The 14,948-nt window shown below is 39.4% G+C and overlaps 2 protein-coding genes and 1 long non-coding RNA gene across 14 annotated transcripts; 1 reads left to right on the top strand and 2 right to left on the bottom strand.

The window, feature by feature from the left end:
• Positions 1 to 109: 109 nt before the first annotated feature.
• On the bottom strand, positions 110 to 946 carry LOC135608858 (putative RING-H2 finger protein ATL69). Its single transcript, XM_065101908.1, has one exon. The coding sequence runs from the start codon at positions 788 to 790 to the stop codon at positions 248 to 250; it is 543 nt and encodes a 180-aa protein (XP_064957980.1). The 5' UTR covers positions 791 to 946; the 3' UTR covers positions 110 to 247.
• Positions 947 to 2,342: 1,396 nt separating this feature from the next.
• Positions 2,343 to 7,775, bottom strand: LOC135609339 (phosphoglucan phosphatase LSF2, chloroplastic-like). Of its 3 annotated transcripts, none has more exons than XR_010485741.1 (6): positions 7,392 to 7,775; positions 6,142 to 6,347; positions 4,076 to 4,246; positions 3,526 to 3,742; positions 2,932 to 2,998; positions 2,343 to 2,686 (listed from the first exon to the last, which is right to left on the bottom strand). XR_010485741.1 is itself a non-coding variant. In XM_065102479.1 (4 exons), exons 1-4 carry the CDS (start codon positions 7,645 to 7,647, stop codon positions 3,539 to 3,541), a joined length of 837 nt encoding a protein of 278 aa, XP_064958551.1. In that variant the 5' UTR covers positions 7,648 to 7,775; the 3' UTR covers positions 3,315 to 3,538. The 3 variants fall into 3 exon arrangements, 1 of the variants encoding a protein (XP_064958551.1); XR_010485740.1 differs by having other exon boundaries at positions 2,942 to 2,998; XM_065102479.1 differs by lacking the exons at positions 2,343 to 2,686; positions 2,932 to 2,998 and having other exon boundaries at positions 3,315 to 3,742.
• Positions 7,776 to 8,754: 979 nt separating this feature from the next.
• LOC135609337 (uncharacterized) lies at positions 8,755 to 12,468 on the top strand. 10 transcript variants are annotated; one of them, XR_010485739.1, is made up of 5 exons: positions 8,756 to 9,186; positions 9,262 to 9,395; positions 10,868 to 11,475; positions 11,559 to 11,629; positions 12,097 to 12,468. It is a non-coding gene; the product is annotated as an uncharacterized LOC135609337 (long non-coding RNA). The 10 variants fall into 10 exon arrangements; XR_010485738.1 differs by having other exon boundaries at positions 12,085 to 12,468; XR_010485734.1 differs by having other exon boundaries at positions 11,871 to 12,468.
• The last annotated feature ends 2,480 nt before the right edge of the window (positions 12,469 to 14,948 follow it).

The raw sequence follows: 14,948 nt of genomic DNA, 5'->3' as shown, positions 1-14,948 counted from the left end.
GTCGTTTAATAATACTTCACCAGTCAAACCTGACATACGATCGATCTCACGTTTGAATGATCAGGACCTAATCGAGGCTGAGGTGAGGTGAGGTGATGAAAGAGCCAAAGCAACGAGCTCTCCTTTGGTCAACATGTCGACTCTACATAAAAAACAACCAATGAGAGTGGAAAAAACCATTAATAACTCTCCAACAACCTTCACCGCTTCCTCCCCCTTCTCTGCCACGCCACCACATGAGATCTCATCACCGGGCGTGCGCCGCCAGAGGGATCAGCTCCGACAGCGGGGTCGCCACCGGCGTCGCCGCCGCAGACGGCACCGGCGAGCTGCGGCATAGCGGGCATGTCGCGCTCACCCTGAGCCACTCGTCGACGCAGCCCGCGTGGAAGCAATGCCCGCAGTCCGGCGCCCGCCGCAGGGCCTCCCCGGCCTCGTACTCTGCCAGGCAAATCGGGCACGGCCCCGCCGGCGCCGACGCTCCGCCCTGGCCGCAGACGAACTTGGGGTAGAAAGCCTCGATGGCGGGGCCGTCTAGTCCTAAGGTCGTCACCACCACAACGGCCGCGGCGTCGCCTGGGGCAGAGGCGGCCGGCCGAACCGGGAGGGACGGGGCGGGGAACGGGCGGTGGGCGCCGCCCTTGACGCGGACGCAGACGTAGGAGGCCAGCATGATGGTGGAGACGAGGACGAGGATGCCAACCGCTATGGCGATGCCGTATCCGAGGCCAACCGCTGCGGCTGACGGCGGCGCTTCGGCCAGAGGTGCAGAGATGGAGTCGGGCGACATAGGAGCATGAGAGAGAGAGAGAGAGAGAGAGTGAGAGAGGGGGCGATTCCACGGGAGAATTCATTTAAGGCTACGTGGTGCAATAAATGAGTGCATGGGACTTCGCCAACGCTATTTTGAATGCAGAGAGAGAGAGAGAGAGAGTATTTAGCATGGAATTTTGCACGGGAAGTGAGATGTGTAGGTGATTAGGTTACAGGGATGGGCGAGGAATCAGATCAATGAAGTTGACATGGGAGGGAGCGAGGTTGGACCTGTGAGTTGGCTTCATGTGATGTGTGCTAATATTAATGTAACGCCAGGTCCACACACGTGGTTTGCATGTGAGAACCGGGGACAACCTCAACCTCGATGCCTCATACCGTCGTCACACGTACCCACCGCCAAGAAAACAAACTGTAGCATGCATTCATAACGCAACGCTATTCAAATCCAAGAGACAGTGATGGCTTTAAGATTGACGCTTCCCGATGCCCTGCTGACGCAACACGAAGGCCTTCCAACTTGTCGTGGGAAACAACTTTGAGCCGTGTCCTCGGGGCCGACGCGGCTTGGTTTAGGTCCGGAAGACGAGGATCTCCCCGGGGGCGCTCCTCGAGCCCGCTGAGGAGGTCGGGGGCGGTGTAGTCGTCTTTGCCTGCGGGACCGACGGGGACCTTCGGCTTCACACATGCACAAAGGTCGGGTCGAGCACCTCGGCCCGACCCCTCCGACGATCAAGTTAGATGATGTGGAGGGAGTTTTTTGTGTAGAAGTGTCCTCCCCTTCGTTTAGAACTCGGGGGTATTTATAGGGCAGTTGAGTGTTACATGACGTGCCTGCCTGCAGGAGGTAGGATCGTACCTCTGATGGCGTCTGACATTGCCATTGACGTTGCGTGGAGAACCAAACTGCCGCAGGGTATGGGCGTGCCTCGGTGGTCATTCTCCTCTGCCTTGGTCGAGCGCGTTGGGTCAGACAACATGAAGTCGTTGTCTGAGAGTGGGTGACGTCATCGCTCATCGTGTCGACATTATTGCCCTCTTTCGGGCGAAGTGTCATCCAGTCATGGCTGACATCGTAGCGCATCATATCGTCATTATTATCCTCATCATAACTCATTCTCCGAAATCCTTGGTGGCATCAAATCGATGTCGCTACCAAACTCGTAAGATCCGAGTTCCTCCTGACATCGTCACCTGAGTGAATGTGACGTGTCGATCGGATTAGAGTGACGTGTCTCATAGCTGCCTACGTATCATGCCTATCATTTACATCTCTGTTCCCGTAATCCAACGTCGAGTGGTGGTTACATGCTCTTATGTTTCCTTCCATTGCTGCTGTCACAGAAACCACGATGCTCTATCAGTTCATCTTTTCCAAGTCTGAATGAGAGCAGTGGGAACTCCACTTTCTTCATTTCTTTTCCTGCTACTGCTTTCCCAGTTGTCATTGATATATACTGAGACATCATCTACAGGTACAAAATCACTGGTCACTACGTTTTCTAATCCTAACAACACAAGTGTTGGTCAATCCTAACCTTCATTCGACTTGGATGATAAAATACGAGTAGGAGCAACAACTTCATTTTTATAGATTTTGGAGGTAGTAAAGTACCCTAACACACCAACTCAGACATAGCTTGATGTTGGATCTTACCAGATCCAAGTCTTTAAAGCATGAGCACAGAAATCAAGGTGGTAGACAGAAGTTGAAGGGAACATGTTGCCCCAATTCTTCGCTCAAGGAGTTCCTCGAGAACCAAATCAGGAGCATTGACCAAAACACTGCATACAACAACTGTAGCCTCCTGCATGCTGAAGGTGCATTGACCAAAACAAGACCACCTCCTTCCTTCCCTCGGAGAAAACAGCTTGAAGTCACTCGAGTCTCCCGGAAACTAAGGAACTATTCCTGAAGGAAACCAGAAATTGTTGACTTAGAAGGAATATGTATGACCGGAAAAAAACATATATGATCACGATTGAAATTGCTAATTATATATTATTCTTATAATTAGTTATATTTAATATTTTAATCTTTATATTTTTAAAAATTATATTAAAATCCATATATTTATAAAAGTAAAATATTTAATCTCATTTCTTCTCACGTCATCGAATAAATAAAAATCTTGTTTTAGAGGAATCCTTACACACCATTACTTACGTTTCAGGTCTGTGACAGAAAAACTTGAACTTGTGGTAGGTTTCGACATGAATCAACCTGCAATGAGAAATAGACAGTTCTCTGACATATCATCATAGGCGCAATAGGTTTAATTTGGGAGGGTCTAAAGATGATATCTGACATGTCATCATAGAATCCAATTACAATTTATTCAACAGAATTTAATTATACGTACCTTGGGCTCTTCAGAGTAACATTGTTAATATGAAGTCTTGCTGTAGAGATTTGATGAAGACTATAAGATTACACATGTTTATAAGGAGGGCAATCAAATGAATTAATCTGCTCGACCTCCTTTCTTTAGATAGGAAAGTGGTACTGAAATTATTTTGAATTAATCTGCTCAAATCTCTCAAGAGAATCTTGTACTAGACTTTACAAGCAATAATAAATATAGTATGATGCTTACACTTTAGAAGAAGAAAGAAACCCATTGCCGCTCATAGGCATAACCTTCTTCGATTTCCCAAGTACATAATAAATATATGACATGCAACATATTGGGAAGAATCAACAACAACAACAAAAAAAGAAGAAGATAACAATAAGATTATATGGCCTACCAATAATATTGTCTCAAGTTCCACCAAGTCCACGTACTCGCTCTCGAATCAACTTCCTTTCCCAGTCAGCAATACCCCCGAAGGCATGCTCAGGCAAGCTCTCGAAAGGCTCTTTCCACGGGTCATTCTTTGCCAAATCATAAGTAGCTCCTCTGATGGCTCGCTTGTTTGGCCCACAGGGTCTTTTTGAAGTAACAGTATTATAGGCTGTGTTAAGCTGCTCGAGATAGATAGAATGTTGAAAATAATATCAGAAACCAAGGCAGAAGGCATAGTTGGTACTGAGTATCTCAGGGCAAGTTATCCCACTTAACAATCAGTTCTACTTTACAATCACAACATGTCACATAATCCTCCACTCATAATCGTATACAAAAGAAGCATACTATCATGAATGGTCTGATTTCATGAATGTCAATCTAAGACATGACCGAAAGGCTTGACATAGAGATATTCCACAGTAAGATAGAGATGATCTAATCTAACAACACATAAGATCGTTCAGCTGGATAATAGAAACTGAAAAAAAAAGAGTCAAGGCCAAACTTACATCCATGTCACAGAACCAAAACAAATAAGCAATTGCAACTGCAGGTGCCCTTCCCAGTCCAGCGGTACAATGGACATAAACTCTTCCTTTACCCTCAGAAATAGCCCATTCTAGTGAAGAGACTGCTTTTGGCAATTGGCTCCTCAGTGAATCTGGATCAAAGTCCCTTGCCTGTATTTGCAATTGAAAAGATGAGCAATCAGCATCATTTTCTGTTTATAAGCTGAAAGTATTTTACCTAGTATTTCTACTAATCATTGGCAAGTACTGAAATTAACGACTGAAGTTATATATTTTGGCTAGCTTTTCTACCAGAACTCGGTACCTGTCTCGGGCTTACTTGTTACACATGACTAATGTGCAGGGATGTGTAATGCTCTTATATTGGAAAAGCTTAATAATTGAATCACGTACTATAGGGTGCTAGCTTCCAGCTGCATATGTACTTGATATTTTTGCCCAGTTCTCTCTACAAAATTTCACCATCTTGATCGGTCGGAACAAGTCTATCAAAACAACTTAGATTAACTAATATGTTACTTAAGGCCTGCAAAGGTCCATCATTTGGCTGCTTCATCTATAAATTCATATGAAAGGAAAAGAGGAGGAGCATAAAATGGATCCTATCAACCAAAGAGAAGCTCTGGCTGCTATCTTCTCTCAAATTTATGATAGTTTATCTTTATCAGAGGTCAAGGTCGAATAAGCTGATTAGACAGGAGACTTTAGTTCACCGGATTACCGGTTCAAAGCTTATTGGTGAAAAATCTTGTTTGATACAAAGATAGGAGCAAAGACCAAATTCCTAGGGTAAAAATTATTGCTTCGAATAATTTCATTGGTACAAGAATAAGGCTTCCATCTCAGCTGCTGGAGGACCATAAGGTAAAGCTAGCCATGGGCTAAATTGGAGTTTTTGCAGAACAAGCTTTGGGCCCCTGATCAGGTCCAGAAAATTAGTCCGTTCGTTCATGGGAAAAGGCTGGATCAGGTTTGGTCAGGATTCTACCAGAAGCATGAAGCGAAAGCCAATAACACTAAACATTTGATGTAGAAGATGGCCTGCAAGTGATGCGGACCTTATACATCAGATGTAATCAGAAATGATACTGGTCTACTGACCTTAACCAGCAGATACAAGCAATAGAAAGGGAAATACAGGGTTTTTTAATGTAGGACAATTCATGGTAAAGGATAAAATGTAGGAGAATTCAAAACCATCCTAATATGTAGGAGAAACACATTTTTGCCAGGCTATGATGGAAAAGAAACTATCTGCTTTGTGAAAATTAGTAGGAATTTGGAAAGAGGTTAAATAAAACAGCTAATATGGAAAAGAAACTATCTGCTTTGTGAAAATTAGTAGGAATTTGGAAAGAGGTTAAATAAAACAGCTAATATGGAAAAGAAACTATCTGCTTTGTGAAAATTAGTAGGAATTTGGAAAGAGGCTAAATAAAACAGCTACTCCATCAATCTACATACGATAATTATTGGATTTATTAATTAACAATATCCTTAATGCACTCACTCCTACTTCCCATCTTTTTAAAACTATTTTTATTTTCATTAATAAAAATCACATCAAAAATCGCTGATCTGATGATATCATATTACTTAAAACCTCAAAGTTCACGAGATTGATGATAGTAGATGATTTCATTCAAGGTAATGACAGCTTCCAGAGATCTTTCTTCATTATAATATCACTTGAAAACTAAAAGTTCTCTAATTTTGATTAGACATAGTAGATGATCAAGTTCATTGAATGCTATGACAGCTTCCAAAGAACTGTCTAATGTTGCCGTGTAAAAAAGAAACCGAATCATGTACAAAGATAAGCCAAATTCTTGTTCAAGAGCACAAGTAACAATAATTAAGCGCACAGGTAGAGAAAATAAAAGGTGCAACCAGTTACATATCACAACTTTTTAAATAAAATGTGATATAAGTAGAACAATTCCAGTTGATAAGGGTTGGTTATCTTCAGTCAATATAAGTTGCATTCCTCTATTGCAAAAAATAAATAAATAAATAAAACAAGGGTGAAAGGGAGGATAGCTTACAGGCCTTCTCATGTGATGAATGCCAAGTTCTTTGCACCTGTTGAGAATATCTTGAAAATTTATTCCCCAGTACTCAATGTCTTTATCTTGCTGCAAGCACAGAATGTATGCTACATTTTCTGCCTCTTTTAGGTGATCAATATCTTTGGGCTTTTGAGGCTGAGAACCGACAATTAAACTATCGTTTATGATAGTATAATTCATGCCTAGGTGCCAAAATTTTAACTACTTAGTCTATTGACACAGAAAAAAACATTATTTGAATGAGTGTGAAAGACGTTTAAATTAAAGCTCAAATCACCCAAAAACATATTTTTGGGGCTAAATAAGCCCAGCTCCATAAACACTATGATGATGTACACAGATTAGAGATAAAAAGAACTAATTCTAAAATATGTAGTAATTTTGGAAAAAAATATCATAACTTGGAACACTACCATCTCCTTCCTTTCCTAGAATCAAACAGAATCCCAACACCCTAGTCGGTAGGGCATTTTTATTTTCAATAATGCTACAAGTATGCAATTTATCTTTTCCAAAATAAAAAAATTGTAGACATTATAGTTATTTAATGAATTAGATAAACCTATGTTGAAGTCATCATTACAACATGCTCGCTGGGGATTTGTCTACCTTAAGATTTTTTAAGCTGTTTTTGTTCTATTATAAATAGAAATGATTCTAGAACATAACAAAATTAATGATCGCTACCCTAGTTCAACAAGAATTACATGTAATTTGAGACCAAAAAAAAAATCGTAATCCTCTACAGGCCAAAAAGCTGAAGCTTTGAATAATAAATATGATATTTTGTTGTTTTGCAGCGATGGGACATGCAATGGAAAAGAACAAGATTATCTTTTCCACGAGTCCCTTCACAAGGTCTAGAGACTGAAAGCGAAGAGTGGAAAACGAAAACAACACGTAAGACTCTGTATACTTGTCGCCATTTAGACTCTTAACCCATAACGTACGTTCCATCAGTGAGGAAAAGACATGATTGAGCAAGATCATATTTGAAGGAACCAAGAACGAACAAAGATCGAATAAATTTTTTCAACCAAGATCACATTTTTCACAAACCAAGAACGAACAAAGACAAAAGAAACGTCTCGACCAAGATCAGATTTTTAGAGTCCAAGAACGACCAAAGATCGAACCTTATCAGGAAAACAATGGAAAACCCATTGCATCCACATGAAATTCCTCGGGAGGAAAAAAAAAAAAAAAAAGGGAACCGACGATTTTACCAAGATCATGATGGTACTCGTACGGGTTCCTCATCATGCGCTTCATGACGGTGTTATAGTCCTCCACCTCGAGATTTTTACGGGAGCCCTGTTCCACCGGGCCGCCCTCCGAGATCTTGCAGCGGATGCCGGAATTCTTCCTCGAACTGCTGTCAAGATTCCTGAGATGACTACCATGGAAAAAGGAAATCCCCTCGAAAGATCTCCGAGGAGTTGGAAGCACCGAACAGAGGGATCCATTACAGATCGTTCCCATCCCCGCCTCTTCCTTCTCTCCTCTCTCTCTCTCTCTCTCTCTTTCTTTCTCTCTCGATCGCTCGCTCTCGTCACAGACCCTTTCGACTTTGCCTCCGCCGCCGCCTCCGCCTCGGAAGACACCACGTTGTAAAGTCACTTTATAGCCATGTAATGTAACTAATTAGACCCTTTTAGTTGAACAAAGATAAATAATTCTACTATTAATAGTATATTCACCTTCATAATTTATCTCTATATTTGATTTTAACCACCACACATAATATATATATATATATATATATATATATATATATATATATAATACATATGAAACAGTTAGTAAGGGTCAGGCATATAAATTTTCATATCATAAATATTTAAATAGTTAGAAAATTAGGATCTTATTTGTTATTTTTGTTGTTGTGCAAACGATAAGTTTAATATGAAATATAATTATGAGAGAGATATTTTGGTAGAATTTTCTGGAGCACATGTCGTCGAGTTCTAATATTTCGGGCTTAACCCGCACGTGATATTTGCAACCTTTCTGGCGGGAAACATGACGGTGGCGTCGTGACAGGACAACATTTGGCGCCATTACATGGCTTGTTTGGCTGCCTACAGGCCCATTCATTTGAGCCATTGATTTGAGACCATTCTACAGGCCCATTGATTTGAGCCATTACATTGAATCTTTTTTAATATTTCTAGTCTCGAAGTCTTTTTTTTATCTTTAAAGATATTGTTCTGATGCAAAATGCAATCCAACTTGAATCAGCAAGCCATTCATTCATTCGTATAATTGACCAAGGAAAAGGCTCCATCCAGCTTGTATAACTCTTTTGCAAACTTAATTATGAAACCTCATCCAACATAATTTATACTCAAAATATATATTTATTATAAATTTAATTTTTATTTTATTTTTTATAAAAGAAAAAAAAATAGTGATTCAGATTCTTAAATTGAGTGTTGAGTTGAGAAGAACACAGCTCGTTACAAAGCAAAGCATGTCGAGTTGCATCTTAAAACAAAAAGTCCATTGACCCACTTTTGGCCACATGATGTCTTGGTGGAACCCTCGTCATTCCTTCAACCCCCATTAGAAGAACAATCCATTTCTTTTCTTTTAGTGCTGTGGTCGGACACCGCCAAGATTCGACTCGGCCCCTGCGAACTCATGTCCTCCTAACGCCCCACCATATCCAACCACTCCTTTTGTGTGGGCCCCACTCACCCTCCCATGGGTGTTTCGTTCCAAGTCAAACAAAGAAGAACTCGTGTTGGGAGGCGGCCGTCGTCGAGCTGGCAACGTCTTTCTCATCCTCCTCGAGGAACCCCGAGGGATCCCAACCGGACGGAGTTCCTCCATCTCAAGGAAGAGGAGAGAGACCGAGAGAGAAGTGGAAAGATGTGTCCCCTGAGAGTGCTGCTCATCCTTTTGTCAGCAACCTTGGCTGGTTTCTTCGTGCTGAGAAACCTCAAGCCCCAGCCGGAACTCAACGAAGAGCGCCAGGAAGAAGACTCCCCAGAAGAACCCCTTTCCCTTACTACCAAAGTAATACGAATAGTTGGGAATTGCGTCGACAATCGTGTAATTTTAGTGTGTTCGCTGACAATCGTGTAATTTTAGGTTGGATCGGCCATCAGCACAGGGTTCTGGACCTGCGTCGACATGGCTAGTGGGAGGTACTTGTGGAGGATTCTGATGACCCCTTCTAAGGCCGGCAAGGAGAAGAAGGCTTGCTGATCTGTCTGTGGGAAGAGGTTCCTATTGCCTCTTTCCTTTTACCTTTCTGTGTTTGTTTGGAACAGAGAAGACTAGTGATTGTTGAGTTTTCATACATGGGGGATCTTGCAATAAGCAATGCTTTAAATTGTAACTGAACTGAATGAAATCCAGGAAGCTTTTTAGATTTTGGTGCTTGTTTATGTGACTATTTTGTTCCTTTCTGCAACTTAACAACAGATTTTGTGTCGATTACTAGATGAACGTTGACTTTGTCCTCTTATCTATATAGTCCTCATGTTGCTTGTTTGTAGATTAGGGTAATGAAAAAATAACTGAACTGAATGAAATCCAGGAAGCTTTCTGAGATTTTGGTGCTTGTTTATGTGACTATTTTGTTCCTTTCTGCAACTTAACAACAGATTTTGTGTCGATTACTAGATGAACGTTGACTTTGTCCTCTTATCTATATAGTCCTCATGTTGCTTGTTTGTAGATTAGGGTAATGAAAAAATAACTGAACTGAATGAAATCCAGGAAGCTTTCTGAGATTTTGGTGCTTGTTTATGTGACTATTTTGTTCCTTTCTGCAACTTAACAACAGATTTTGTGTCGATTACTAGATGAACGTTGACTTTGTCCTCTTATCTATATAGTCCTCATGTTGCTTGTTTGTAGATTAGGGTAATGAAAAAATAACTGAACTGAATGAAATCCAGGAAGCTTTCTGAGATTTTGGTGCTTGTTTATGTGACTATTTTGTTCCTTTCTGCAACTTAACAACAGATTTTGTGTCGATTACTAGATGAACGTTGACTTTGTCCTCTTATCTATATAGTCCTCATGTTGCTTGTTTGTAGATTAGGGTAATAAAAAGTTTTAAATTGTAACTGAACTGAATGAAATCCAGGAAGCTTTCTGAGATTTTGGTGCTTGTTTATGTGACTATTTTGTTCCTTTCTGCAACTTAACAACAGATTTTGTGTCGATTACTAGATAAATGTTGACTTTGTCCCCTTATCTGTGCACAAACTGAACAAATCTGAAGCAGCGTAGAATGATTGTTTCTGACACCTTATCGTGTTGATTTTGTGAGTTTGATACTTTGGAGAACTGTGAGGAATGGCATATTAAGGTTCAAGGATTATCACAAGGAAAGTGTAGCCCTTGTAGGGAAGTCATTTTACTGACACCCATGCATCATCCTCTATGAAGGTGTTTGGTAGCTGCTTTTGTGGTTTAGATGAGCCTAAAGTGATATGTTTACATATGAGACAAGCTCTTGTGCACATTCTAGCAATTTTGCTAGAATTACAAACTCTTAGTTCTTTTAATTTGCCCAAATTGGCAACTAAGAGCTTTGAATGTACATCTGATGAATCATACTGCTGCTGACGATGATTGATGATTAATGAATGATGTGATTATGTTGTCAAGAACCAATACATAGACAAAGCAAATTTCTTTTTAGCTGAAAATAATGCATAAACTATCCTTGAATCTTTGGCAGCAAATCTGGCATACAACAATGTGATATTGGTCCCAAACAATTCCTTATTTACGATCACAGGTAATACTCAATATTCCATAAGTTGGCAATTTATTTAGACAGTGTTTGAAGTATTATGCAATTTGTCTCTATTGTCTTAATGTTTGACGGTATACCAGGTAGATTTCTGGATTAATTCAGATTATACTCGATAAAATTTTCTACTGTCAATCCTTGAGCTAGCAAATTACCTAAGTTATCTCCTTTGTCTCTTCATGCAATTTTCGTCTCATCACCTGATGTTCTTTCAAGTTTCAGCTGTAAAACAAAGAGTATCGCATGAAAGCAAACTCATACCGGAGCATGCCATTTGGCACCTTTTCTGTTTTCTTTTCTTAAGCAAGAAGGAGATACAGATTGGAGCAGAACAGGTTCATTGATGTTCCTTTTGGTTTGTAACTCTCAAAACTATCTACCATATATTGAGAATTCTGGAAGCCGAAAGTTTGCTTTCAGATATTGAGAAACAAAGAAAAGAAAAAAAGAGGCCATTTTATGTTGCATAAACTTTTGAAGCTAAAATGAAGGACAGTTGATCTGGGCTTTGACCGAGTAGTGGTGGCTTCATGGTGGGTCCTCTTGCCTGGTGAATAACCCATGTTTATCTACCAAGCTTGCATGTTTATCAATATGATTGTTCAGTCGCTTTCAGTGAACAGATTGATTAGTTGCAGGCACCTGTGGATCCCTTATGTAGCGCTGTTCTCTGCTGCACATATTCAGGTTTGTCTTCTTATGCTAATCTATCCTTCATCCTTATCGATGCTTGTCATGAATTGATTTCGATCTCATATTGATGACTGACCAAAAGTCTTCTGTTCAGTCGGTTCTTTTAGTTAGATTATGTTCAGCTATAACTCTTGAGAGGTCATTTGCCTACATTTAGAGCATGTTTGTCGGCTCGTGCACAGTATTTGCAAATATAATTTTTATACGTAACTGATTGAGTTGAAATTATACGCAGGTATTACTACAACCGAGTGAGCGGAAATTATCTGCTTCTGCACAATTATAACTGATTTGAGTTGAAATTATTTGCAAGCATAATAATATGAGCTGCATCTGCACATACCAAGTGTTCGACCTCTTTCATCTTAAAGATTCTTGTCAATTTGCTTGGCATGAAGAGAAAGACCTTTACCCTCGAAATGATTCAGCTTACAATCTTTTTATCTTAGAGATTCTTGCAGACTCTCTTGAAGATACTTACTGTGGGTGTACCATTCTGCTGGTTCAAGCATTATCTCAAACCGGATGGCAAATGTCACAGGATTTCACGAGTGTCAAGTGACATGGAGATCACCATCAAAGGAAGACTGCATGAATCTCATGGATATATATATATCTTGGAGATTTGAGATCGGTGAAGGTAGAGTCAAACTCCACTATGATACCACAACCAGTGCAAGATATATGTGCTTTCAACTCATAAGCATTTGAGGTATGAAATTTAGGCCCTTGGATCAGTCATCTCTGCACATAATTGCATCTTCTGTACACTCTTCCTTGGGGATTATGTATTTAATTAGAAAAAGCTGCTGCACATGCATTTGATCTGCTCTCGAGTTGTTATCTTATTGTTTTCTGGTGTCTTTTTGCCTAAGACATGATGCAAGTTAGGCAGACTCCCATGTTATCAATAATGGAAGCTATCCAAGTTCTTCCTATTATGAGAATCTTAACAGGGCTCTAGTTAGTGCAAGATAAAATGATGATGATGATGGATTTTGCAAACACTTGGCTTTTGATCACCTCATCATTCATCAAACTAAAAATGATTTTTTTTTAATTTTAATTTTATTTTTTTTTTGAAAAAAGGAAAAATAAAAATAAAGAAAACCTTATGGGAGCCTTCTTTTTTGAAGTGTTATGCAACTAGCTAAACTTGCAGCCACCTTTGTTATCACAATTTAGGTTATGACTCTTATCTATCTTCCTCTATTAAACCCATCCATCAATCCATCCATAGGGTGTAATGATCCAAGTGGGGATGGATGGGGGTGTACAAGGTAGGTAGCACAGTAGTTTGATAACCCAAATGAGGAGCAAAAAATTGGTTTGTTAATACTAAAAAATATAATTAAAAATATTGTAAATGATCCAAATGGATTCTTAACCTCAATCTAATTAATTAATTAATTAATTAGTAGCCTAAGAAGAATTTGATGTCGTAATAGTGTTTGTCACTTATGAGGAATTATAACTTTAAAAAAAACATAAAATAATGAATTTTCATTTTTAATAATAAGGTCAATATTTAAACATAAAAATAAGGTCAATATTTAAATAAATCTGATCCATTTCTTGAAAAATCATTGCCCCTTTTGATTTTGATGAGGTAGTTATTTTGATAGTTAAAACAATTCAAGATTTGATTTTGAAGGAAGATGGAGTGTTGTCATCGATGAGTGGTGGATTAGAGTGATCGATTTTGATGTGCTACATACACTTTAATATAAATAAATAACATTTGCTCTCTCTCTCTCTCTCTCTCTCTCTCTCTCTTTTGAATATCGAATACTTTACTTCCATTTATTAATTTTTTATCAATCGATTTCTTACAAGAAAAACAAAAGTGGATTGAAAATAAAATTACATATCAAATCAATCCGTTCTAAATCGAGAATATAAGATAAAGAGTACAACATCTCTGATCAAATAAGACTTGCTAAGCCAAAAGCTCTCTCGACTCCAAAACTTGAAGTCGTCGGGAGGCTGATGACAAAGTGTGGAGGAGGGGATGGATGTGACCGACATGGATGGAGTCGCACCAACTTGAGAAAGAGAGAGAGAGATGGAGACGTGCCACCCACTCGCACCACATGGCCTGCTGTTGCCTCCTTCCCTTCCCCCTCTACCAACACTTTCGTGTACCAAATTGGACCGCCCAACCAATTCAATATGGGACCATCACATACAAATCATCTCATCTCTCTCTCTCTCTCTCTCTCTCTGCGTCAAAGCTGGCTACATGTCCATCAGCTTTCACTGGCTGACAGACCAATTCAATGCAGGAATGGCTGGCTGGGCTGTGGTGTGGTGGCACGCTGAAGAAGAACAGTGAGTGCCATTCTCTCTTACTTTGTTCCTTTTTTTATGTTTAATTAATAATATTGGTGTGGTATCGAATTTTATTTTTTAATCTCATCTGATGAGATATCAAACTTTCAATCTAAGGTAAACGATGTTTAATTGTAATAGTTTATCAAACAAGATTTTAAACGCCTATTTCCAACCTTGTGCAAGTTGATAGTCCGTCCAATCTCTTCTTCTTACAACAAAATAAAGATTTGTTCCATGTAAACAAATGATATATGCGTCTCCGAATATGGGAAAAATACTACAAATATCTCCACTGCGGTTTGAGCTAGAAATACTATCTATCTATCTATCTATATTCAAAGATAGATAGATAGATAGATAAATGCTACCCATATTGATTCTCTCTAAATCAATCTTACATTTTACATTGGTACGATACGAGCTATTTCTTTTTAGTAGGTAGCTAAGCACCATGGCATTGCTCTCTTTTGTGAGTGACAAAGACAATGGAATCCCATTGCTGGTGGAATTCATGAAGCCAACAAGTAATGTACTACTAGTGTCATGGTGGTTGCATGTTGAGAATAATATACTTGTTGTTGTTGGCAGTGTCATCGCACTGTTTAAGCAACGATGATTGGCAGTGCCAACTACTTTTAATAAGTTGTATGGGCTTTTCGTAAAGCATCATCACTAATTGGATGATTGATTCTTTTGGCTTACTCGAAAACAATCATTTTGTGGAGTTCTTGGCTTGCCTTATCCATTACTTATCACAATGTTGCTCATAATTCAGATAAATAGATAGATAGTATATATTGTAGCAATGTATATCGAAAGGTCAAATTAGAGAAAAAGGAGGCCATATGGTGTTTCTCTGTCGTCAATGGTTTCATAATGAAGTTTTATTATCTTTTTTTTTTTTTTTGCACTACAAGTAACCTATTCTTGATATTAAAAAAAAACCTGTTTTGATTTTGCACTACACGTAACCTATTTT

The sequence above is a fragment of the Musa acuminata genome, chromosome BXJ2-4 (assembly GCF_036884655.1).
Source record: "Musa acuminata AAA Group cultivar baxijiao chromosome BXJ2-4, Cavendish_Baxijiao_AAA, whole genome shotgun sequence".
NCBI classification, from domain to species: Eukaryota; Viridiplantae; Streptophyta; class Magnoliopsida; order Zingiberales; family Musaceae; genus Musa; species Musa acuminata.
The sequence above is the reverse complement of the archived record's forward strand: the minus strand, read 5'-3'. Positions and strand labels throughout refer to the sequence as shown.

Excerpts from the sequence above, each read along its gene's own strand:
- LOC135608858 (XM_065101908.1), bottom strand. The coding sequence starts at position 790 with ATGTCGCCCGACTCCATCTCTGCACCTCTGGCCGAAGCGCCGCCGTCA.
- LOC135609339 (XM_065102479.1), bottom strand. The coding sequence starts at position 7,647 with ATGGGAACGATCTGTAATGGATCCCTCTGTTCGGTGCTTCCAACTCCT. Across the intron at positions 6,348-7,391 it reads CGAGTACCATCATGATCTTG|GCATGAATTATACTATCATA; the intron begins GTAAAATCGTCG and ends TTTGGCACCTAG. Across the intron at positions 3,743-4,075 it reads TTTGGTTCTGTGACATGGAT|CTTAACACAGCCTATAATAC; the intron begins GTAAGTTTGGCC and ends TATCTCGAGCAG.